We start from the raw sequence: 25,617 nt of genomic DNA on the forward strand, positions 1-25,617 counted from the left end.
CACAATAATTGACTGGATGGTTACACCTGCATTTATATTGGAGGGGCAGCAGTGACAGATGAACTGCAATTTTGCAGGTGAGTTCTAAATAATGAAGAATTTTTTCCCTCATCTCATATAACTTTTCAATGTCTAGCCAGACCTACCTTTCTCCTTTTCTTCCTCCATCCATCCCTTCCTCTTCCTTTTTTTAAACAGTTTTAATATTGAATTTTTCAGAAATGCAGCTATATGTAACTTAAGAGAAGACTGTACCAATACATTGTGGAATCTCATGAGTCACTGATAACAATACTGTTATTGTTTGGGAGTTTTTATAATTACCAGCATAACAGCTTGTACCAGTTGGCATTTGCTGCATTAAGTATTTATGGCGATTTTACATAGAGGTAAAAGTACCTGATGACTGCATTAGGTCTCATAGCACAGTTGTGCCTAAGAACTTACATACTATTATCTGTATTAAAAAAAAAAAAAAAACTTTATTAAAATTAAGGCATTATTTTTTTTCCCCTTGACATTATATGGGTAGGTAGGTTCTACTGTCTACATTTCATTTCAGGGTAGAATAGAGAGAATAGAATAATAAATTAAATACAATTTATTACAAAAAGGGGATGTTTGGTGTTATGTAGTAGGGAACCAACGACTCAAAGAAAAGGCTTTAGAAATACAGCCATTAGTTATTAACCTTCCTCCAGCAAGATAAGAAAGGCAGTAAGTGAATATTTACTTAAGAATTGCCATAATTTAAATTAAATCTTTATTCTGCTCTTGTCATCATAAAGGTGAATTTCTAAGTCTTATTTCAAAAGGGGGCAAAAAGCTTTCCCATATAATATTGAAAGTTTATAACACAGTAATATTTCCAATAGCTATTAACTTGTAATCTTGACACTATAAGTGTTTTAGGAAATTACATTAGACAAAATATTTGTAGTAGAGTTGTTTGTTCAAAGTTGTAAACTAGATTTGTCATAAGAGGTTGAATTTGCTCCTCAACCTTGTAATGATTAATCCATTAACTATTCTGATTCTAATTAACTCAACCAATCATTAAGACTGAATGAACTCTTAAAATTTGGGATACCAAGGCAAAAAAGGGTGCTTCACAAGTGGCGCTGGTGGTAAAGAATCCACCTGCCAATGTAGGAGATGCAAGAGTTACAAGGGTTCGAACTCTGGGTCAGGAAGATCTCTTGGAATAGGAAACGGCAACCCACTCCAGTATTCTTGCCTGGAAAATTCCATGGACAGAGGAGCCTGGCAGGCTGTAGTCTATGGGGCCTCAAAGATTCATTCACAACTGAGCAAGTAAGGCAAAAAGTTATCTTCCAAGTAAAAGAAACACCTATCCTTTTACAATGTAGAACCCCAATTTTCCATTGTAACTACCTTATTTCAGGCCCATGCAGCCCACATTTAGATATATTCTCCCTGGCTTTGGTCTCTCCCACTTGGATTTGTTCTGTGCACCAGCCTAGATTAGTATTTTTCAAATTGTAGGTTGTGAAATAAATTTAGTAGACTGTGGCCAAGGGTTTTTTAAAAGATGAAAATAATATTAAGAGTGCACTGCATGCAATATAAGTAAGTATTGTTTTGTAAAAATTTTGTTTCAGTTATAATCATATACAAATATGTATAACGAACTGCAATGTAAAATTTTTTTACTGTGGGTCATGGTCAAAAAGTGTGGAAGCACTGCATTAGATTAATTTTCCTATACAAGTGTCCTTTAGTATCAGTCAGGGATTGGTTCCAGGACCTCCGAAGACACCAGAATATGTAGGTGCTCAATTCTCTTGTATAAAATAGTATAGTATTTGCTTATAAGCTATGCACATCTTCCCATACATTTTAAATCATCTCTAGAATACTTGTATGGAGAAGGCGATGGCACCCCACTCCAGTACTCTTGCCTGGAAAATCCCATGGACAGAGGAGCCTGGAAGGCTGCAGTCCATGGGGTCGCTGAGGGTTGGACACAACTGAGCGACTTCCCTTTCACTTTTCACTTTCATGCATTGGAGAAGGAAATGGCAACCCACTCCAGTGTTCTTGCCTGGAGAATCCCAGGGACGGAGGAGCCTGGTGGGCTTCCGTCTGTGGGGTCACACAGAGTTGGACACGACTGACATGACTTAGCAGCAGCAGCAGATTTCTTATAATACCTACTACGATGTAAACTCTATATAAATAGTTATAAATACAATAAACACTAAGTAAATAGCTGCCTGCAAGTGGCAAACTGGAGTTCTGCTTTCTGGAACTTTCTAGAATTCCCCACCCTGCCCTTGAATATTTTCTATCCTCTGCTGGTTGAATCTATCCTTTGTTGGTTGAAATCTGTGGATGCAGAACCTGAAAACAGGTAGTGTTGCTTGTACACAGCTTTCAAGATGCTTTTCCCCAGCTCTAATTCTTGTTTAAGGACAATAAAAGCTAAGATGCATTAAGCACCTTTTCCTCCCTAATTCCCACAGCTGCTGTCATGTGTATCTTGCTTTGACCACTCGACTATACCCCTTGGAAGCAGAGATTATCTTTTTCATCTCCTTATATCTCCACCATGACTCTAACACCTTGCCAAAAAGAGCAGAATACCATTTACAGATGGAGACTGAGCTGAGTAAAGATAGAGTTCAGTTTATCCAGCTGACCCCTCAGTGAGTCCATTCCCAGGATAAGGGTCAGGCATGGTGGTGCAGAGTATTGGTGCACCAATAGCATCCAAAGGGGCAGGTCTTACCTTCTGTTCCACACATTTAATAAAGTCACCTTGCCTGGAGTGCCCCACTGGCTGCTTCCTAAACTCACTGCGCTTCTCCAGTCTGGACTCAAAAGCAGCTGGGTCAGACCTGATCAAAGGTAAACAAAAGGTTAAACCACCTGGGCCTTTCTGGATTTTGAAATAACAAAACACCATGTTTCACTTTCAGAGATGGGGCACAGATATCATTTGTCTTAATTTAATTACCCTGAGCCCAGACCTACAAATCAAGCAAGTGGACAAAGAAATCCATTTATTCAACTATTTTTAATCCTCATGGAGCCTGTGTAACATTTTTCTCCTGCAGGATATTCCCTAGGTTGCCACAGGGCTTGGTCTCTCAGGTACTTGGAATTTGAATCTTCAAGATGGGAAAGGTACTTCGTGGGCATCTTTCTCAGTCACCTCCTCAGACAGGAATCCCACTGTCAAGCTTTTACTAGAACACAGCTAATTCTCAGCCATCTTCCTTCCCTCCCCCACTAGGGCAAATCTCCATTCAGAGCTCTGTGATACAGAGGCTTCAGGCAGCCTGTTTTGCAGATTTAGCACCCGAGTTTCCCCTGATCCTCTCCAAAGAACATGTTGATGGAACATCAGAATTTGTCCTCTGTGTCAAAATGGGGCTGGTCTTCAGGCCTGAAGTTCAGGTTGGGGCTGCCATTTGTTAAGAAGTCTTCAGGCTGTGTACACTCTGGTGAAAATGTCATACGGGGGCTCCAGCTCCTGGGCCATGAGGCCTATAGTGTCATGGGTGAAGTCTGCAGGATCTAAAGACAACCTGGTCACCCCTGTGGTGGAGTTCTTCTTGGTCAAGACACCGCTGAGTGCTCCTTCTCCATACAACTCCTTTCTGGAGGTGACATCGAACACCACTGCCTTCACTGCCATGTATTCTGGCAGATCTTCCTCCCCTCCAGGGCGGGCCAACTCCTCCTCGATGAAGAGTTGCATCAGGGGCCCCAGCTGGTAGGGTGTGGCATCTGCCTGACCAGGGCCTAGGTCAGTGTTGCCAGTGAGTGCTGGAGAGGATGAGGGGTGGCCTAGGCAGCAGAGCCCTGTCATGTACTCCACCCTGGGCATCTTTTATGACGAAAACATTCCGGGTCTCCGTCTACCCCTCTGTATCTTTCACCAGGAATCTAGTTTTTTTATGAGTACATGAAAATTGCTCTTATGTCACCTCTTAAGTTTTTCTTCTCTAGGTTAAAATTCTTCGCTTTTTTTCAGCCCCTCTTCACATATGTGATTTGTAAATTTTTCCCTTCTGTGGACCTGCTTTCTGGACATGCTTGTTTGTGCATGTCCTACCTACCTTGGGCCTAAAGCTAGATGAAATCCTGTAGCTTACCAGTGTGCTACTGCTAAGTTGCTTCAGTCGTGTCTGACTCTGTGCAACCCCATAGACGGCAGCCCACCAGGCCTCCCCATCCCTGGGATTCTCCAGGCAAGAACACTGGAGTGGGTTGCCATTTCCTTCTCCAATGCATGAAAGTGAAAAGTGAAAGTGAAGTTGCTCAGTCGTGTCCAACTCTTCGAAATCCCATGGACTGCAGCCGACTAGGCTCCTCCGTCCATGGGATTTTCTAGGCAAAAGTACTGGAGTGGGGTGCCATTGCCTTCTCCGAGCTCACCAGTGTAGTGTGATGCAAAAACGCAGGGGCTAGACTGGAGTGGGGTCAGCAGGGCACACAGGCTTGTCCTGCCCTTGGCTCACAATGAACTTGTGGCTGGTGCTGCAAGAACCTGGGTTTAGTGAGCGTGCTCCAGCACTAGCCAATCAGGACTATAATTCCTTCTAAAATGTCTCAGGAGAGACACTACCTGTTTGGTCCTGGGCCTCATGGCTATGCTCTATCTTGCCCGTTTCCTTAGTCTGGCACGGGTTCTACTGACTCTTTTTTTTGGTCCTACTTTCATTTCATACCTCCCTTTCCCTCTACTTTAAGCTTTCTTTTTCTTTTTCTTTTTGTAGGCACACAGGTTTCCCTCCCCTCTCACTCAACTTCTTTTAGGACTTATCCCTTCCTGTCTCCCTTTCACTCATTCAACAAACTTGACTTGCTGTCTCTTGCCTGTTGGTTAACTTGCTGGGTTGGTTCTAGAGATACAGAAATACATAAGAAAGAGTACCTACGTCAAGGACTGTACTACCTAGTAGGGCAGAAAGACAAGTAAATATGTACATTAGAGTGCTACAGGTATTATGATGAAAATCTGCTCAAATATTCCCAAATGGTTGAAGTGGTGTTATGCCGCTGTTCCTTTGTTTATGCTGCTGCTCCCCTTACCTGGAACATCTGCCCCCAAACACCAGTCCTTTATTCCTTTCTGCTAGGCCACAGAGCTCAAAGGAAGGTTTGGCAAGAGATAAAGCTAGGAAGACTGGCAGGTACTAGAGCACGAAGGCCTTGTATGGAACACTAAGGATATGGACATTATCCAAAAGTCTGGGGTGCCTTGGAAAGCCACTCTTCAGGAGATAACAGTAGTGTGAATACTGACAGAAACAACTGAGTGAGGAAGGAAAGTAAAACCAGTCATTCATTTGTTCATGAATAAGAATGAACAGGACCTGTGAAGCACTCGAGAGTATATGCAGACCACTCTTTTGAGATGCTTGTCTGTGAAAGCGATCAGTGAGAAAAGACTGAAGGGGAATGAAGCTCAAGGAGAGATTTTGAAAAAGACAAACACTTGAGTATATCTAAATGCTGTTGAAGGAAAGCAAAAATATTCATTTATTCTGTTATTCTTTCAAAGAAAGACCACTATAGTAGTGACATGGACTGGGGGTAGACAGGTCCGAGACTGGAAGAGGGGAAGACTACTCAGAGGATGACTGCAGTACTCTACGTGAAGGTGATGCAGTACATTAAGGCTTGGAAGCAGAAATGATAGAATTCAGAGACATTATCGGAGCAGTCTTAGGTTTTCCCTCCTAAGACAACTGCCTGCCCACCCTGCCGGGTTCTCTCCCAAGTCCCTTCAGTTTTCACTTCTGATCTCCTTCAGCTCTTCCATTTGAACTCTTTGGCTCCACTATGCCCCCTTATATCTACCTCTAATGTCCAGGACCTTCTCTCTAGAAGGTGGAGGGTAGTTTTAGGAACCTGGGATTCCAAGTCGGACAAATCCCAACCAGCTGCGTGACCTTTGGCAGGCCTCTAACTCTCTGATCCTCAGTTCCTCATCCTAACGAGGGTCCAACTGAGAACTAACTGCCACACTATTACTTTTTGATGTCCTTCTCCCTTCCCAATCTCCTTTCCTTGTAGTTAGGGTCCTTAGTTAGAAGCCTGGGACCCCGAGTTCTAGGTCAAGCTTCAGCTGACTCAGTATTTGATCTTGAGCAAGTCAAGTCCCTTCTCTGCAGAGCTCTATTTTCCCATTTCCATAATGAGGACAGGTCTCCCGGGGTGCTTGCCCCTTAAGGGCTGTCCTAAGAGTCGACCTTAGCGTTTTGAGAACTAAAGCAGAAAAAAAAAAAAAAAAAAAAAGACACCTGGAATAGAGACTCCCGGCTCTCACACTAGCTGTGTGATCTTACAGTGGGGACAGAAACAGAGGTCCTCTGGCAGGGCTGCTGGAAGGACTGAGAGCGCCAGATACAGATACACCAGAAGAGCGGGCCGCGCGCCGCCCCTCCTCCCCGCCCGCCGCCGGCCGGGCTCGCACCTGCGCAACTGCTGGATCTTGTCGCGGTAGCGGTCGTAGAAGGGGTTGGCCTCGAGCTCGTCCCCGACCCCGCTGCCGTCGGGTCCCCCGGCGGGCCGGCCCGAGCTGCGGCGCACCGGGAACACGCGCAGCTGCGCGGCTGACACGAGCCCCAGGCCCAGGGCGCGGCTGCGCACTGCGCATAGGCCGCGGTAGAGGCCGGCCACCTGCAAGACGGCCGGGCCCGCGCCACCCGCCGCCGCCACCACGGCAGCCATGGCCGTTCCCACCTCCTCCTCCTCCTCCTTCCCAGGCGTGTGGGCCTCGGCCCGCGGCCCGCGCGCCCTCTCCATCGTCCTCCGGGTCCGCCGCGCCCGCGCTTCGGCAACGAGGTTCCGCGCTCTCAATGTTCCGGGTGCCGGGGAAAGGCCGGGTAGAGGGCAGAGGATTCGCTGCTCCTGCCTGGGCCCCCGCCCCCGCCTCGCGTATTCTGCAACTTTAGCGCCCGCCTTCTCCAGGAGCCCGTGACCAGCATCCCTTGCACGCCGTCTCCTCTTGAAAGCTGCTCAGACCTGCTGGTCCCCACCGTGCTTGTTGCCTTTTAAATTCTTTAGGCACACGCTGGAGTCGTCGTCCTTCAGCATCGAAGGCCCTTTCATCAGCTGTTAATCACAGCAGCAGCGTGTCTTCACTGAGCGTTTCTATATGCAGGACGCTATCTGATTCATAGCACATGAGGCAGGTTTCGTCCCCATTTTACAGACGAAGAAACTGAAGCTGAGGATCATTAAGAGATTTGCCCAAAAGCTGAATTCTTTTCAAGATGCCAGCTGTTTCTGAGGTCTTGTTTTCTTCTGCTTCCTGACACCTACCGTGAACTCCAGCCAAACTGAACTACTCTTCTCCCCAGAGACACACCTGGGATTGTCCTTGACAAGTCCTTATACCTGGAACGCTGTCTCTCCACCCAATGCCATCATCTTCTTCATCCCCTGGACTTGGACAGTGACATCAATACCTGTGTCTCACCTGGAGCAGGCCCCCTGTGATGGCACCAGTCTGTCCTCAAGAAATTCCTCCCTTCTGGGGCTTACCTGATAGAAACCCCTTTTGAATGGTGGACCTCTCAGGGGCAGGGACAGAACTTTCAACTCTGCTCAGCCCAACCTGCACTTTTGGAGATGGGCCCCAGGCCCTGGCCTGTGCTGGGAGTAGTGTGGTGAACTCAGAGATCAGCAGTCCTTTAAGTGTGCCGGCCTGTACCTGCCTTAGCATCTTTGCACTGGATGCTCCCTTTGCACATGGCTGTCTTTTCATCATTTAGGGCTCAGTTCACAAGAGAGCACCTCAAAGGGACTTTTCTTGATGCACCCGCATCATTTTATGTTCTTTATTCCACTATCTTATTTTCAGAGTAGTTGACTGCCTGAAATTCTTAGGTGTTTGTTTACAGTAATTCATGGAACTTACATCCTAGTAGGGTGAGGCGCAATATAAATAAATAATGTTAGGTGATAATAACACATTATGCAAAAAACAACAGGCTAAGAGAGAGATAAAGCGACATGTGAGCAGAGACCTGAAGGAAATGAGGCATGGTCTGTATGGATATCTGGGGGAAGAGCCTTCCAGATGGAACAGCAAGTGGAAAGGCCCTGATGCAGGAGCATGCTTGCCCTGCTTGTGGAACAGCAAGGAAGTGACTGTGTGAAGGAGGCATGGGGACAGGCAGTTTGATTTTTCAGGGCTTTGTAGGCTTTGGTTGAGGACTTTGGTTTTAAATCTGAGTGAGATGGGGAGTCACTATGGGTTCTGAGTATAGAAAGTGAAAGTAGTTCAGTCGTTTCTGATCTTTGCAACTCCAGGGACTGTATAGTCCATGGAATTCTCTAGGCCAGAATACTGGAGTGGGTAACCTTTCCCTTCTCCAGGGGATCTTACCAACCCAGGGATGGAACCCAGGACTCCTGCATTACAGGTGGGTTCTTTACCAGCTGAGCCACAAAGGAAGCCCAAGAATACTGGGGTGGGTAGTTTATAAGCGCCACTTTTAAAAAGGATCATTCTGACTGCTGGTGGAATATAGGCCATGGGGGACAAGGATGGAAGCTCTCCTAAGGGTGACTAATTTGTCCTAGTTTACCTGGCATTTCCCTGATTTTAGCATCAAAAGTCCTATGTCCTGGAAACTCCCTCAATCCCAGGCAATCAAGGACAGCTGGTTGTCTATAGGGAGACCAGGTGAGAGAGGATGGTCCTTGCACTAAAGTGATGGTGATGGCACAGTGGTCAGATTCTGGGCATGTCTTGAAAGCAAAGCCTAAAGATTTTGCTACTGGAGTGAATGTGGGTGTGAGAGAATCAAGAGCATCGAGGATGACTGTCAGGTTTTTGGCCTGAATGACTGGAAGAAGTTGCCATTTACACACAGGAGGAAGGCTGGCGTAGATATTGGCCATCAGGAGTTTTGTTTTGGACGAGGTAGTTTGAGATAACTTAATAGACTGGCTAGGAGAGATGTCAGCTGGCTAGGAGAGATGTCAGTCAGGCTTTTGGGTATATGAGTCTAAAATTCTGAGAAGTGATCTGGGCTGGAGGTATAACAGTGAGAGTTGACAGTGTAGCTATGATATTTAAAGCCATGAGTCTGGGGGAGATCACTGAGGGAATGAATGTGGATAGAGGGCTAAGGACTGAGTCCTAGGGCACCTGACATTTAGAGATCAGAGAAAAGAAGAGAAACTAGCAAAGGAGACTGAAAAGCAGGAGCCAGTAAGGAGAGCCCAGATTAAGTGGAACCAGGAGAGAAATCTATGCTCATTATCCCTAGATGCCATGCTGAAGGCTTAAACAGGGAAGTAATCAGATGGTGCCAAGAAGCCAATCTAAGCTTAGTTGTGCAACCTACATGGAGGCTGACTTGGGCTTAGTTAGCTTTCTGAGCTGCCCGTATCCTCAGGAGGTGTGAGCAAGTCCCTGACCCAAGCAGTTCCTAGGGATTACTGGTGCATAGAGGAGATCTGCTTCTAGGACTCAAGCATCTTCTGGGAGTTGGACTAGACAACTCTCAAAGTGCCTTCAAACTGGATGTGGTGAAATTCTGGGAGCTGATGGAAACAACTGTCTGTCACAGAGTATGGGGTGTTGGGCTGAGCCTTGAAGGATAAGCAGGTGTTTGAGGATGGGGTGAGGGGGGAAGTGGGGAGGGGCACTCCTAGGTGGAGCAGCAGTGTAAGCAAAGCTCCAGAGATGGGAATGAGCAGGGTCTGTTGAAGAGTCACCTGGTCAGAAGGGAAACGTGTATGAAGGATGGGGAGGAAGGTGAGGCTGGAAAGAGATGTAGGGACAGATGGTGGGAAGCTCCCATAGGGCCAGATGCCCCAGAAACACTTGCCAACACTTGGCTGAAGGAAGGTAATTAAACAAAAGAGATTGTAAGAGCCAAGGAAAGTGAAAGTGAAAGTGAAGTCTCTCAGTCCTGTCTGACTCTTTGTAACCCCATAGACTGTAGCCTACCATAGACTCTAGCCTACAGGCTTCTCCATCCATGGGATTTTCCAGGCAAGAGTACCAGAGTGGGTTGTCATTTCCTTCTCCAGGGGATCTTCCCAACCCAGGGATCCAACCAGGGTCTCCCGCATTGCAGGCAGATGCTTTACCCTCTGAGCCACCAGGGAAGCCAGAAGACCTGAGGTCAGGGCTGCCCACTGCTCTGGGTGTACCCTGTCCCAGGCCCCATTCGGGACAGGTATCCATCAACTTTTCCTTAAAGCCTAGGGATACAACAAGCCGCTGAAGGACCTAGGGCCCTGTCCTGGAGGCTGCTCTGTGGGTCAGGGGTACAGGACCAATAATTCAAAGTGTGGGTCAGGCCCTGGTAGAAGCAGTAGAGGTGCACAATGTCCAGGAAACACCCCTGCTGGAGTCCCTTCCTTCCATTAGACTTTACAAATGCTAGCCCTGGATGCTCAGTGTTCGGAACTCAGTGACCCGCCTTTAAGGAACAATGGGGTCTGGGCATTCTGGGGACTCCTATTGGCTAAACAGATGAGTAGGTGAGCTCCCTCTCCCCAGAGGCACCAGTAAGGTACCAAGATTTGACTGTATGGATTCCCAAAGGGAGGACCTCAGCCTCCCTGGTGGTAAATGTGGTTCCTCCCCAAACCCCTGCTGCTTGCTTTGTGCCCTTAGGCTTGGGGGCACTCAGGGAAGACCTTTTGCCTGGATGGGAGTGATGACTGCCTGCATGGAAGAGTATTAAAGAGTTAGGACAGGGTTTACTCTAGAAAACTACGGATTTCTTGAGGGCAGAGGCCATGTATCTCTGCCCACCCAGAGAATATCCCAGGACCATCTCAATTGAATGATTAGGGTTTGGTGAAATGGGATGGGATACTGGTGTCCCATCCACTGGTAAACTGCTATCTTCTTGATGGTCTTTGCCTGTAGTGAGGCTTCTTATTCTGATGTTTTGGATGGGCCAGGGTTGGGATCCAGAGGCTTGAGTAAGCCTGGGCAGTCATGCTTCTCCAGACCTTACTTTCCTTATCTGTGAAGGGCTAAAGGTGGCCTCTTAAGCTCTCTGAAAATTCTGCTTTGAATAAAAGAATGATGAGGCAAGTCAATGAGAAGGAAAGGAAGGAATTGAGAGAGTGGTTAAATGGAGAAGTTGTGTTCAGTCATCCGACTTTGTGACCCCATGGATTGCAGCACACCAGACTTTCCTGTCCTTCACTGTCTCCCAGAGTTTGCACAAACTCATGTCCATTGAGTCAATGATGCCATCCAACCATCTCATCCTCAGTCATCCCCTTCTCCTGCTTTCTATTTTTCCCAGCATCAGAGTCTTTTCCAATGTGTGGTCTCTTCGCATCAAGTGGCCAAAGTATTGGAGCTTCAGCTTTAGCATCAGCCCTTCCATTGAGTATTCAGAATTGATTTCCTTTAGGATTGATTGGTTTGATAAGTGGAGGGGACGAATGGTGAAAGGGCTAAGGAGAGGAATGAGAAACAGCCGAGACTCCCCAAACTACACCTTTCAGCCAGCTTATTCTTTTTTCTTATTGCCTTTAGTGTGGGTGTCACTGTACTTTGGATTCCTGGGGCTGTGTTCTGTGGTAACTGGCAGCTGCATTCTCTTTCTGCACTGGAGGAAGAACGTGCGGCGGGAAGAGCGTGCCCAGGAGTGGGTGGAGGTGATGAGAGCAGCCACATTCACCTACAGCCCGCTGTTGTACTGGATTAACAAGCGACGGCACCATGGCATGAATGCAGCCATCAATACTGGCCCTCCCCCTGCTGCCACCAAGACTGCGACTGACACCCAGAATTCAGATCGCCCCTCGGAGCTGGATGTCCCCGAGAGCAGGAGCTATGCTGCTCAAGATAGCAGCCCCAAGGTGGAGGCCCCCGGCCCCCTGCATCCTGCAGTGCAGCTGGCACCACAGCAGCCCCTACCTTCTTCCCCAGTGCTGCGGCCCCAGGCCAGCTCCCCACTCCCAATTCCCATCTTTCAGGAGGTGCCCTTTGCCCTCTCCCTGTGTAACCTACCCCCGATGCTGAACCACTCGGTTTCCTACCCTTTGGCCACCTGTCCTCAAAGGAATGTCCACTTCAATTCCCTCCCCACAATGGCCCAGGGGGACCACTGCTTGAATGCCAAGCCCTTTGCTTCAGAACTGTAGCCTCCGCTCACTGAGGATGGGAGCTGGAGGTATCCTGGGCAGAACAGGAAATAGAGCTGACCTCAGGGAGGTGGTATTGACACAAGGCCAGGGCCCAAGTGAATGTCACCTAATGAAAGATTTAAAAAGTCCAAAGGCTCCATGTGTCTCATTTGTCGTTAGGAGGGCAGTGTCTGATGGAGGGCATTTTGCAAACTAAGCTAAAGGTCAGAGTCTCACCAACACCAGTGGGAATGACTGTGGGGAGACACACTGAGCCAGTACTTGTGATGGGCTCAACATCCCTCTGTTATTTCAGAATAAAACCATGTGCCAGACCCTGGGTTAGGTGCCCAAAGGCACTGCTGTTCTGTGGGACACTGAGCACAGCCACAGAGTGACAGTCACGGAGGATGCATGAGCAATGGTGATTCGTAATGGCCAAAACAAGTCAGTGTGAAATCTATGAACCACACTGCACTGCTGCTTGAATCGCATTCTTTGTTAACATCTATGATGTATTGTCTCTACATTATTTCTAATACAGGAACACTGTCAAACAGATATCACAATCTTTCTCTTACAGATTAAGAGTTTCCAAGGGCATTTCGCGTATCATTTAAAAAAATATTTGTTTTGGCTATGCTGGGTCTTGGTTGCGGCACACCGGATCTTTATTTGAGGCATGTGAACTCTTAGTAGTGGCATGTGGTATCTAGTTCCCTGACCAGGGATCGAACCCAGACCCTCTGCATTGGGAGCACAGAGTCTTAAGCCATTGGACCACCAGGGAAGTCCATCATATCATGTTGCAAAGTCTCAAATTTGTCTGCCTGGCATCAAAGTTCCTGATCTTTCCACCATTCACCATGGTCCCCATCCCCTAATGTCTTTTTTGAAAACTCTTGGAAAATGATTTGTGTGTGTAGGGCATGATTAACTTGGTTTACAGATTGACTTGGCAGAGGGCTGGCCAATGAACCTCCTAAAAGTACCCAATTTTTTAAATCTTAAAGGGATTCATGGCTTCTCCCAAAGTTAAGATCCTGCTGCCACTGCTGCTAAGTTGCTTCAGTTGTGTCCAAGTCTATGCGACCCCATAGACGGCAGCCCACCAGGGTCCCCTGTCCCTGGGATTCTCCAGGCAAGAATACTGGAGTGGGTTGCCATTTCCTTCTCCAATGCATGAAAGTGAAAAGTGAAAGTGAAGTCGCTGAGTCGTGTCCGACTCTTAGAGACCCCATGGACTGCGGCCTACCAGGCTCCTCCGTCATGTGAATATTATTTTTTGCATCTTTTGGAAACTATTCTAAAAGGAGAGACAAAGATAATACTGGCTATTTGATCCCAGTTCAAGTCTAAGAAAACCTAGTTCTGCTCCAAGATATGCTCCAGGATATAAAATTTTCCTTCACTTTGGAAATGAGAAAATCCCCTTACCGTACTTATGAGCTAGTCTTTATGTATGCTTTTTCCTGAGAGGAAAGGCCTCCCAGATTGTGTGTGTGTGTGTAATCCCAGAATCTAGCAACCATGTAGAGCTAATTAAAAAAATTTTATGTGTGAAAAAAGCCCCAGCCTCTTCCTCTATGACCCTTATATTGCAATGGATTTCAAGCCTTCTTCCTTCATTTTTCCTGAAGACATGGAATATTTCCTATAAACATGCTCCTATAGTGAACCTCAAAATAAAAAGCAGGTCTAAGTGGAACTTCCCTGGTTGATGCAGAGTCAGGGGCTTTACTCTTCCCTCACCCTGCCCACATCGCCACAGATGCCAAAACGCCTTCATTTCTTCAGGCCAAATTGGGCAAATCTGCAGATTCTTCAATGTTACTTTCTGTCCACCATCTGTTAGGCTTTGCATCCAAAAGGAGGAAGGAGTCCATAAAAATAAGGATCAAAGTAGATTTTTCTTCTTAGTAATGGGGGGGGGGGGCACATGAGCCTTTAATCATAGACACAGTGGAAGAAAAAAGCAATATTTAATTTATATAAATTAAAATGGTTTTATTACTGATATGAAATTAGCAAAGCCCAAATCAAGTGATGGAAATCTTGAATTCACTCCCTAAACAGAATCAAAACTGCTTAAACATTACCAAAATAGCTCCACTAAAGCAAAGTAGGTTTACATTTCTTAATATGAGAAAAGAACAAGATAGGTTAGGTTCGTATAACAAACGATATACGCTCTATAAAGTCTCAGGAATACCCAAATGTGTTCTGGTTTGGATATGAGAGGACCCACATCTTACTGGTGTTGTGTTGGTAAGCAAGCCAATGAGGTGTGTAGCAAACAAAAGCTGTCACTAAAAACAACTCAACAACAGGCCATTATGAGTATGAGCCCATCTCAGTCAAAATCTTCAACTGTGACCGCCGAGACGAGAGAGAGAAGGGGGGCAGATGGGGCTCTGTCCAGCAACAAAGTGAGGGAATGCCGAGGGCAGGGAAAGCAGCTAGCAGCAGGTGGAGGGTGTCCACTCTTCAGCTGGGCTGTAACAGACACAACCCTAAGAGCCAGGCCCTTCTCTGCTTGTAAGACAACACTACTATTTAGGGATCCAAGCCAGTTTCTCTCTTCGAGTCTTCTCTTCCTTTAATATATTGCCCCTCGATTTATGGGGGAGTCTCTCTAGGTAAACATTATACCAGATAGACAGCAAAAGAAAAATAGGACCAAGAAGTCATGCCTTGGGTAACTTAGGAAAGCAGTAGGAGCTGCCAGAATGAAGAGATAAAAAAGCATTTGAAATGAAAACTGAAACCAAAACTACTAATTCTACTCAGTCTTCCTCTCAGGATTGAGGTGTGGCAGGTTAGGCTTGATTATAGATCAACATACACTGGGTAAGTTAAGACAACTTTCAAAAAAAATCCCAAATTAATACTGAACGATACTGATTTATGTTGATGTATGGTAAAAACAAACACAATATTGTAAAGCAATTATCCTCCAATTAAAAATAAAAAATAATGAACAATATAGGCTTATGGGAATTCTTTTAAGCCGACAAATATACTTAACTTAGAACAAAGGCATTCAAGATGTCCTAGTTCTACCTGGGAGATATAGCATTTTCCCAGGTGGTGTGACAGGGTATTCACAGGTCTGAGAGTGCAGAGGAACACCTCTGCCAAATTTGGTAGGGGAGAGGATGGCACCATCCACCTCGAGGTGGGAAGCACAGAGGATAAACTGAAAAGCACAGGTGATGCAAAAGAGAAGCACATACAAAGAGTAAAAGTGTCCTCAAAGTGTGCGCCTATGAATAAGAATTTGAAACTAAAAAGGACAAGCTACATTACCCTCAAGTATATTTCTTATAAATCAAATCTCAAAAAAAAATACCTTCCAGGTACAGACATACTATTTATGGTACAATATATACAAATATAGCAGTATAATTTATTGCTAGAATTTTATTTGGTTGTTACAAAATTTGCAAGGGTATATATATTAAAAAAAGTGGGGGGGGGGGCATGAAAGGCAGCCAGAAGAGTAAGTATCTTCAAGTTACCTAAAGTGCCAGACTAATTTTATACTATACTTAAACCTTTCCAAGAACATAAAATAGCACAGATAGGCAAAGGAATTAGAAGCATGAGCCATAATGAGGTAAGCAGACACATTCATAGGAAAAGACTTCATCCTGCCTTAACTCTAAATTTTAATATCTCTGGGGAAAAAGAAAGGTTAGCCAACACCAAGCTGAACTTCATATGAAGAAAAAAAACAGCCCTTAAACATTTAAAGGTGCTCAACTGTATCCATGGCTAACAGGGAAACTTGGACAAAGTGAAAATGGAAACAAACCCTACCAAAGAAGTCTCAAGGTTTCTCTAGTTTCTCCCTGACTTGGCCGACAGCACAGTTAAATTTTTCAGTTTCCCTTTTGTGTAGCCTGAAGATTGCTTCTAAGATCAACATAGCACAAATGTAGGTGACATGGAGAAACAATTCCTTCTAGTCCAGGGACCTTTAGTACCAGGGCTACAGAAGTATTTAATGGAAGGATTATACTTGCTTGTATTAGATTTGAAAAAACTTGCTGCCATCATGTGAAGCCCCTACTCCAGGCCTGCCTGCCATGTTCTCTGGACAGAATCCTCTGGACAGAAAGCCTCTAGTTATTTCTGAGCTGCAATTGTAAGGAAACGTAATATGATTTCAGGTGTTTCATTTTACAACCTTTTTGGCCTTAGTCAGCCCACAGAGGAACACATTAGGTTCTTGGTTAGCCCCCAGGTAAAAATCTCAAGAAGGTTCCTGGATCAGAATTAGAGGCAGCGCTTTCCTCTATAGTTCCTGAGTAGCCAGGCTGAGACAGTGGCCAAGGGACTGCAGCCCTGCCATTCAGAATGGAGACAGTATCAGAGGTGAAAGTTGATTAGAGCTTAAAGGTAGACTTGAGTGGATGGGTGGGGGAAGATAATCTAGTTCACTCAGGGGGGAAAACTACTGGCTCCTACTGGATTAACTTTTTATGCATATAAACCCTGAAACAGGATTAAAATGAGAAAATCCCCAACAAGACTTCTGGTTCACAGGATGGGAGGACAGAACAAATAGCCAGATCTTACGTTCCTGAGTCTAGAGGCAGCCCTGTTCCCACAGTGTCCACTCCCTTAATCAATTCCCCCAGCACCAGGCCACACCCCATGGCAGCACCTAAAGATGTCTTAAGGAGACGGGGACATAGCTTCAAGCTGCTACCAGGTAAGATTAGCAATTTTTAATAACAAGTCATTTGTTCACATCCTGTTTCAAACCATTTTCCCCACTTCTCACAAAATATGCACAACTCTTTCACTTTAAATATTTACAAACAGAAAAGGTCTATCTGTTAAAGGAAAGACATTTTCTGAGTCCGTATAAAGTGCAGCTAATTTAAGGCAAATTTATGTGAAATATAAAAGGTGGCTTAGTCTCTCTATATACACATTTTCCAGTTTTAAAAGATAAGGTCTCCTCCCCTCAGAAAAAGGAAAGAGAAAAAAAGAGGGCTTGACTTTTTTTCTGGCAATTTTAAAATTAAGATCTTACTGGTTTCAGGAAATGATAGATTTCTGAATAAGTAAAATGGTCTTTTTTAAAAAAATAACTTTTATATAGCTTTTTCAAACAAGTTAAAAGGTGACAATGTGTCTGCTACTGTAGTTTGGAGGACTGGAGGATTGATCGGTAGGTAGAAGGGTTGTTTTTGTTAGCTGAGCAGATAATAGGTAGTCCACAGCATACATCCACTTCTGAAATGAGCCTGATGAGGCTAGACACCTAAAGCTGCTCTCAGCTCCAGGAATGAGTATCTTCCATCTCCATCAGAATCAAACTCTCTTAAATGCTCTGGTTCTGGCCCAACAGACTCTAAGGTGTCCTTGATTTGCTGGTAGGTCAGCTTCCCATCCACATCCTGGCCAGTCTTATGGAATAAGCCCTGAAGATCTGTTAAAAAGGAATCACAAAAACATGTATGTACCTATATGCACAGCTAAATTTAGTTAACAGTTTAAAAAGTAGTCTCAACTGAATTTAAAGCACAAAAGAAAAGCTTCTTTGCAGACTTTGTTCCCCAAAGGTAAAGTTTAAGGTCTCACTAAATCTCAAAGAGGAATTGTTTTTGCTTTTTAAATGTATATGTATTTATTTTTGGCTGTGCTGGGTCTTTGTTGCCTTGTGCAGACTTTTCCACTTGCGGCAAGTGGAGGCTGCTCTTTGCTGGGGTGTGTGGGCTTCTCACTGAGGGGCTTCTCTTGTGGAGTGCAGGTTTCAGTACTTGCAGTAGCTGTGACACATGGGGATTAGTTGCTCCGTGGCATGTGGAATCTTCCTGGACCAGGGATCAAACCTGTGCCCCAGCACTGCAGGTGGATTCCTATCTGCTGAGTCACCAGGGAAGTCCCTGAAAGACTAATTCTTGATCCTTTAAGGATGAGAGAATACTGAAGGGCACCATCCTCCCAAAATAGAAGCAGTGACAGATAATCACAAGAGAAGTGAATGGACTAGCTTTCTCTCTATGCAGGGTCTTTAAGATTTTCCAGATTTTATTCTTATGTTGAAGGGGTAGAAGGGACTGCAGAAGCCTTAAGAGTTAACTGATAGGAGCTCTGATGGCCTATAGAACAGACTATGGCATATTGTCAATTCAATAGTTATTATATAATCCAGTAGTTCCATTCCTAGGGTATAAACTCAAGAGAAATAAAAATGTGTGTCTACACAAAAAGCTGTAAATGAGTGTTCATAGCTTCATTGTTACTAATAGTCAAAATGTAGTATATCCATAGGATGGAATATTATTCAGTCAAAAAAGGAATGCAATATTGTTGCATGCCACAAAATAGATAAACCTTGAAAACATTGTACTAAGTGAAAGAAGCATATTGAAAGAAAGAAGCACACATAAGACCATGTATTACATGATTCCACTTACATGAAACACCCAGAATTGGCAAATCCAAAGAGAAAGTGGTTGAGAGATTAGTAGTTGCCAGGGGTTGGGGGAAGGGGGATAATAGGATGTGACTATTCTCTTTCTGAGACTGACCTTCCCCACTCTCCCACCCTGCCCAAGAGTGGGCTCTATAATGAACACCTAGGAGGGCCAACTGTTTATATAATGTTTAACAAGGGCTTGACTGTGTCCCCACTGAATGACTTAGTATTAATGATTCAGTCTCTAGAACAGACTTATGGACATGGGGGAGTGGGGAAAGAGAGGGTGACAAATGGAGATAGTTGCATGGAAACATGTAGATGGCCAGTGGGAATTTGCTGTATGACTCAGGAAACTCCAACCAGGGCTCTATGACAACCTAGAGGGGTGGGAAGGGGTGAGAGGCAGAAGGGAGGTTCAAGAGGGAGGGGACATATGTATACCTATGGGTGAGTCATGTTGATGTATGGCAGAAATCAACACAATAGTGTAAAGAAGTTCTCCTTCAATTAAACATAAACAATAAAAAAAAAATAGATTTAGTCTCTAATACCAGAGGACGGTACTGTCAAGCAATTTTGTAGACAACCTCTTGTGTAAGTCCCTACTTTCAGTCCTAAGAGCCCCAGCAAAGCAGCTATATAAAGCTCTCTGAAAACCAGGAAAGCAATGAGACACCTGTTCCCAATTCCTGCCACCACGTGGTCAACTGGAAAACGTTTTGTGTGTGTGCGTGTGTGTACACACGGGGCATGAGTTTATAGAATGTGCTGCACACTCTGCAAGAGAATTCTAATAAAAATCAGATTGTTGCCTCAGGTCATTTAAAAAATGTAGTCATTCAAAAGTGTGCACCACCTATATTAGGGATTAAAGTATAAATGTTAAGATGGCTATTTCTTAATCTGCTCTAACAGTCTTTCCTCCTTTTATTTAATCAATTCTTGATGTAAAAATGAAGACCAGGAGGAGGCAACTTGTGTTGCCAACAAACACAACTTAACATGCTCCTGTCTCCCCAGAAAACAGAAAGAAAAAAAATGAGGATAGGGAAGAAAGTATTTAAATGGCAATACATATTTTTTAAAACAATTTTTAATTGAATGATAATTGCTTTACAGAATTAGGTTGTTTCCTGTCACATATCAACATGAATCAGCCGTAGGTATACATATGTCCCCTCCCTCTGAACCTCCCTCCCGCCTCTCACCTCTTCCCACCCCTCTAGGTTGTCACAGAGCCCTGGTTTGAGTTTCCTGAGTCATAGAGCAAATTCCCACTGGCTATCTATTTTACATATGGTAATGTAAGTTTCCATGTTACTTTCTCCATACTGTCACCCTCTCCTTCCTCCCCCCGCCATGTCTTTAAGTCTGTTCTCTGTGTCTGCTTCTCCATTGCTGCCCTGCAAATAAATTCATCAATACCATCTTTCTAGATTCCATATATATGCGTTAGTATACAATACTTATCTTTCTCTTTCTGACTTACTTCACTCTGTACAATAGGCTCTAGGTTCATCCACCTCATTAGAACTCAAATTAAATGGCAATGTAAATGCCATTGTAAATTGCCATTTAATGGCAATGTAGGTTTCCTATGCTTTAAGAATTAATTGTAACCTATAGATAACTTATTCACTTAACAAATATTCACATGTCCCAGGCACGAGGATAGGGGCTGGGAGTGAAGTTAAATGTTATAGCTCCCTAGGAAATTACAACCGTGTGACATGTGCAAACGTAAGATACTGTGAGTACACACACAGGAGGAGCCTAGTCCAGTCCTGAGAGGTAAGAAAATGTTTCCTGGTGGAAAGGTTTCTAAAGTGAGGTGAAGAGTCAGGCAGAGAGGGTGATAGGAATGGGTGATTTTCCAGGCAGTTAGCAAGTGCAAAATCAGGAAACCAAACATCATAAAGAGGGATGGAACACACTGCTGGAAGCAAGACAAACACATTTCTCTGTGAATCAGATCCTTCCTACTAACATTTATCTTGCCGATTTTCAGCCAAAGGCCCCTCATTTCTGAAGGACTTCTGACAAACAGGGTTGACTTTTACTTTACTCTGCTAGTCTCACAGTATTATGTTTGCTTGTCTTCTTCACTGGACTGTTATATCCGTGGGGAAAGTGAGACTGTATCTTCTTATACTGTATTCTTACTGCTTACACTGGGTCTAACTAGGTACTCACTGAATGACTGAAGACTCTAAAAAACATTCACAGAGACATAACATAGTGTAGTGTGGTTAATGGCACCCCACTCCAGTACTCTTGCCTGAAAAATCCCATGGACGGAGGAGCCTGGTGGGCTGCAGTCCATGGGGTCGCTAAGAGTAGAACACGACTGAGCGACTTCCCTTTCACTTTTCACTTTCATGCACTGGAGAAGGAAATGGCAACCCACTCCAGTGTTCTTGCCTGGAGAATCCCAGGGACGGGGAGCCTGGTGGGCTGCCGTCTCTGGGGTCGCACAGAGCCGGACACGACTGCAGTAGCAGCAGTGTGGTTAAGAGTAAAAGTTTCGTTGTCAAACTGCCTTGGTGTGAATTTTGCCTCATCAGTTATGGCTGTGTGGACTTTAGGCAATTCCCTATCAGTAAAATGGGTATAATACACGACTACTGATGGTCCCAGGATTTTACTAGGATTATATAATATAATGCATATCAAGTATCTGGCCCACAGGAAGTGCTCAACAGTGTTAGATATCAATCTTTATCTTACAAGTTAAAAAAGTTAGAAAGTTACAACTTTGAGCTATTTCCTCTATCATTCCATAATATAAAAATTTTACCTTCGATGCTAGAAATTCCTGGAAGGGAAACAGGTCTTAGCTGGACAGCTTTCTCAATCTGGTCTCCAAGAGACTGTGGGAATTTTGGCAATGTTGATGGCTGTGATGTGAAATTCTGTACTTGCTCTGTAACAAACAATATACAGTTTTAGTATTACCAGTCTGACATAAAATTAAACCAATATTGAAGGTCACTTTCAAACTTTAATATTTAAGTTTGAAGCTGTGGTCCCAACTGGATGCTCTTACAGTTCAAGTTAGCTTTACACATGTTTAGAAGTTGAGAGTTCAGCTGCAATGAGAGAAGCATTGGGGATTTGACATCGTAGGAACTCTGCTAAGAGCCTAATTTGAGGGTACGTGTCACCAGACCAGCTGTGCTGAAAGAACGCTACCATACAATTATGTAGCACAATGTCAGGGCAAGGCCTCCCACTGTACTTTTGTCTCCCATGTAAAAGAGTAACGGAAGTTGTATTGCTTTCCCCAAAATGAAAAATACTTGTGGGTGGGTAGAGGTCAAAATGAACATAAACTAGTGCCTTGGTTACATTATGAAGCAGCACCAGCAGAGGTTGATGCAACGGCTAATATCGATTAGGTTATGTCCCTGCCTAAAGTCAAAGGCCCTTCCAACCCAATGATCCCATGTTATTACTTGTTAATGGCTTTTCAGGAGGACTAATATTTATTTTTAAGTAAATTTTATGCACTTACAGAAATGAAGACTCCCGTAAACAACATTTAGGGCTGGTTTAATACATACTATGACAGTAATGTTTCTGCCTATAATTGGATGCAGACAGCATGGAGAAGTCTATTTCCAGCTAAACATTACCCATTCTTCCCTTAATAGACTGGAGTACAAATCATGTGCAAAATGGGCTTTTTCTAAATGAAAGCAAAGTGTAGCAGCTTCAACTCGGTGCGCTCAGGCATCATTCACTCCATGCCATCAGTCCTGCCAGAACACCTTTCCCCATTCCCTGTGTGGGAGGCGAGCTGCCCAAGCCTGCGTGAAATATTCAGAAGCCAATCCTGAATATCTTACCTTCACTGGCAGTCTTCGGAGGCCTGCTGCTCTCAGGTTTGTTTGTGAGAGCACTTATCAGCTGCAGCTTCTCTCTAAGCTTAGATACCTGAGAATCTGAACTATCTTCTTTCTGTCCAAAACAAAGATCATAGAAGATTTAAGGCAGGAGGAGGACCTCATCTGATTCTTCATGATATTCCCAAAGCCTAGTTAGCCTGTAGCTCTTGACCCCAAATAGGCTCCCTCTGAAGGCAACGAAGGAATGAATCAATAATTACTAGAGACATCTTTAGTACTCAGTGTTGATGAGGGCTGGGCTGGATTTGAGCCTACACCATTCAGGGAACATTATGCCACAGATGATCTGATTTGCCGTGTGCACTTGGCAGCTGGGGAAGGCATGCATATGCCAGCAGTAAAGGAATGCACACTTGCTCAGGTGCCTTCATGATACCCATTTCCGAAATGGGCAGGATCCTGTTGTCTAGGAACTATTTCATACTAACTAAATAATTTTTCTGAGTAGCTTACTTCACCTTGTGACTATACCACTTTAGGCAGAGTTTCATGCTCTTATCACCTTAAAAAAAAAAGAAAAAAGCAACCAGACCACAAGTATTCCCTTGATCTGCCTTCTCGTCCCCCATGATAACTATTAACTGGTGGCAGGAATTGTTAGGAACATGAAAGAATTATAGTATTTCTAATTCAAGGCCTTACTTGTATCTTTAAAAAAAATCCCCCCCCGACCTCTGTCTCATTCCTAGATGATACAGTGGCATATAAAAAATACAATTAATTATAAAAAGAGAGAAGTCTGGTTTCTGTGAGGTCAGTTTCTAACAGCATAGGCTAGTTTGAAAGGTCCTGATCCTATGTCTAATTACAATATTGGCCACTATATGTTTCTTTCATTCAACATAGACTTACTTATTCCTCTCTTATCCTTATTCTACACTAACAGTTACTGTATAGTAAAAGGAAATGGTTACTGTATAGTAGAAGTAATCTTGCCTGGGAAATCCCATGGACAGAGGAGCCTGGCAGGCTACAGTCCATGGGGTCACAAGAGTCACACACAACTTTGCGACGAAACCACCATCATGGATCACTCTTAGTTTATTTAGGGAGTCAAAATACGGATATATATAGCTAAAACTAGGTACTAAATGCTTGAATAATTTATGGCAAGGAGAAATTGCATTTTGCTAGGATGCTTAGATGAGGCAGCACTAAGACACTGGGGTAACAGTTAAAAATCACAAAGTGTTGGAAAGTAAAGCCAAAAAATTCAGGCAAAAATGTGTACTAGCTCTATTTTATTCTGATATTTACTATTAAAATCTGAATTGTTGTTGAAATCACTACTATTTTCCAATAGTAACCATCTGTTACTTTTTTTGTGCTCAACATTTTTATGTGGATCTTAAATTTCTCTTGTTATTCTCTAGGTGAAGTTCAAATTTTTTTTTTGGTAGTAGCAGTTAGAAAACTCAACAAAAACCTAGCTTTTAAAGCACTAAAATCTTAATATATGTGATTTTTATCTAGATAATACACAAAACTGTCAAGAACAAGTATAGATGGAAAGCATTACACTGAAAACTGTCTGACATATGGTTCATTTCCTGTGAACTCACATCCTTGAGCTTATCAAATGTAATGTGCATATGAAATGATATTTCAGTCACTCAGTCATGATCTTCCTGGCTTTTCCTTTATCTTAACCCAGGTCTTATAATACTAATAATATTACACAATACTCTAATCACAGAGAATGTTGAAAACACCCTTTCCTTCTGGGGATACCAAAACATATCAGATTGTTGTCTTATCTAGACAATATATCTGGGAGAAAGGAAAAATGGGAAGGTACAAGGTGAAGAGAACTGACTGAAGCTTAAAGGGACTTTGTATGCACTGGGACTACAATCTTTTCTCCCCCTTCCATTCCCCCAAAGACTGTAATCTTAACAACAAGGAATAGTTTTTGGTTTAGATACCATTTTTAGGTAACTTATGCCTCTGTTCCCCATCAACAGTACAGAGAACTTACTGTCTTAGCTTAAAACTCCCTTCCTTAGGGAAGTCTTCCTGTTCTGTTAACACTCTGTGATATCCTATACGTTTCCTCTGTAGCACTTATATTTCACTCAATTATGTGTTGATCTTTGGATTGATGGACTTTATGAGTTTCACCACAAGAGCGGTCACATGTCTATCCTGCTCACTGTGGTCACCCCAGCTTCTAGCAGAGAGCTGGGCATGGGGCAGCTGCCTGATAAAGTATTTACTTATTTACTAATATACTAATTACTGTGTCTCGAAGTTTCAGCAAAAAAGACTGAAGTGCTCCCTTTGAGAAAGAAGCAGATGCCTATGCATTTACTCTTACTTCAGAGAAAGCCTCTTATTATTTACCTTTATGCCCTGGGATTTTACTGACTTTATTCTGTTGGTCACTTGATGCAAAGACTCTGTCTTCAAAGTGGCAGCTCTATCATTCACCTTAAAGGGTGAAAGGAACAAAACGAGAGAAGATTAAAGGAAAACATGAAAACTTAAGCAATGTTTAGGACTTTTTAAACAAACTTGCCAAACTTATTTAAAGGGTCTCAGAACATTCAACAGAAATACCAGCAGGAGAATAAGAGGAGAGGGAGAGAGGTTTTAGAGAGACAAAGCTGAAACTGGTGTTTCTAGTTGTTTCCATCACAAACTTCAAAAAGTGAGAGCACTTTAACCCAAAACCATGCTGGGTATGATTCAGTTGGAAAAAACAGTAGGACAGATGGTACTATTGGCAATTTCCTCTTCTAGAGAAAAATAGAGTGGGGAGGGGAGGCACCGTATGGGGGGCTTTAGGGCCAGTGAGTTTTCACAATAAGCCTTGAAAACCAACCTTCAAGGCCTAATACTTATCAAATCACCCCAAATTCCTAGCCTCTACCATCCTTAGTTTGCTGCTGCTGCTGCTAAGTCATTTCAGTTGTGTCCGACTCTGTGCGACCTGAGATGGCAGCCCACCAGGCTCCCCCATCCCTGGGATTCTCCAGGCAAGAACATTGGAGTGGGTTGCCATTTCCTTCTCCAATGCAGGAAAGTGAAAAGTGAAAGTGAAGTCGCTCAGTCGTGTCCAACTCTTAGCGACCCCATGGACTGCAGCCTACTAGGCTCCTCCGTCCATGGGATTTTCCAGGCAAGAGTACTGGAGTGGGGTGCCATTGCCTTCTCCCGTCCTTAGTTTAG

The 25,617-nt window shown here is 44.0% G+C and overlaps 3 protein-coding genes across 6 annotated transcripts in view; 1 reads left to right on the plus strand and 2 right to left on the minus strand.

Moving 5' to 3' along the window:
* The window catches only part of ATPAF1 (ATP synthase mitochondrial F1 complex assembly factor 1), a 28,120-nt gene extending 20,177 nt beyond the window's left edge, over positions 1-7,943 (minus strand). For all 3 annotated transcript variants that reach the window (XR_015158566.1, XM_086386927.1, XM_086386918.1), the window contains exons 1-2: positions 6,452-7,943; positions 2,753-2,861 (exon numbers count right to left, since the gene is read on the minus strand). Coding sequence is in view for 2 of the 3 variants with exons in the window: in XM_086386927.1 (XP_086243053.1) it covers positions 2,753-2,861; positions 6,452-6,783 (441 nt within the window). In the remaining variant the exon portion in view is untranslated. The remainder of the gene's footprint in view (positions 1-2,752; positions 2,862-6,451) is intronic.
* Positions 7,944-11,040: 3,097 nt separating this feature from the next.
* TEX38 (testis expressed 38) lies at positions 11,041-12,249 on the plus strand. The gene has a single exon (XM_086386947.1). The coding sequence runs from the start codon at positions 11,191-11,193 to the stop codon at positions 12,112-12,114; it is 924 nt and encodes a 307-aa protein (XP_086243073.1). The 5' UTR covers positions 11,041-11,190; the 3' UTR covers positions 12,115-12,249.
* A 1,828-nt stretch (positions 12,250-14,077) lies between these two features.
* Positions 14,078-25,617, minus strand: part of EFCAB14 (EF-hand calcium binding domain 14) — a 38,315-nt gene continuing 26,775 nt past the window's right edge. The window contains exons 8-11 of one of the 2 annotated variants that reach the window (XM_086386768.1): positions 24,790-24,876; positions 22,387-22,498; positions 21,336-21,461; positions 14,078-17,542 (exon numbers count right to left, since the gene is read on the minus strand). In XM_086386768.1, the coding sequence (XP_086242894.1) occupies positions 17,367-17,542; positions 21,336-21,461; positions 22,387-22,498; positions 24,790-24,876 (501 nt within the window). In that variant the 3' untranslated portion in view covers positions 14,078-17,366. The remainder of the gene's footprint in view (positions 17,543-21,335; positions 21,462-22,386; positions 22,499-24,789; positions 24,877-25,617) is intronic. The other variant, XM_086386779.1, reaches the window with a different exon arrangement.

Source organism: Bos grunniens, chromosome 3, assembly GCF_055505025.1.
Source record: "Bos grunniens cultivar Pamir isolate PY7600 chromosome 3, Bosgru_T2T1.0, whole genome shotgun sequence".
Taxonomy (NCBI): domain Eukaryota; kingdom Metazoa; phylum Chordata; class Mammalia; order Artiodactyla; family Bovidae; genus Bos; species Bos grunniens.

Coding starts and splice junctions, on each gene's coding strand:
- TEX38 (XM_086386947.1), top strand. CDS start 11,191: ATGTCCATTGAGTCAATGATGCCATCCAACCATCTCATCCTCAGTCAT.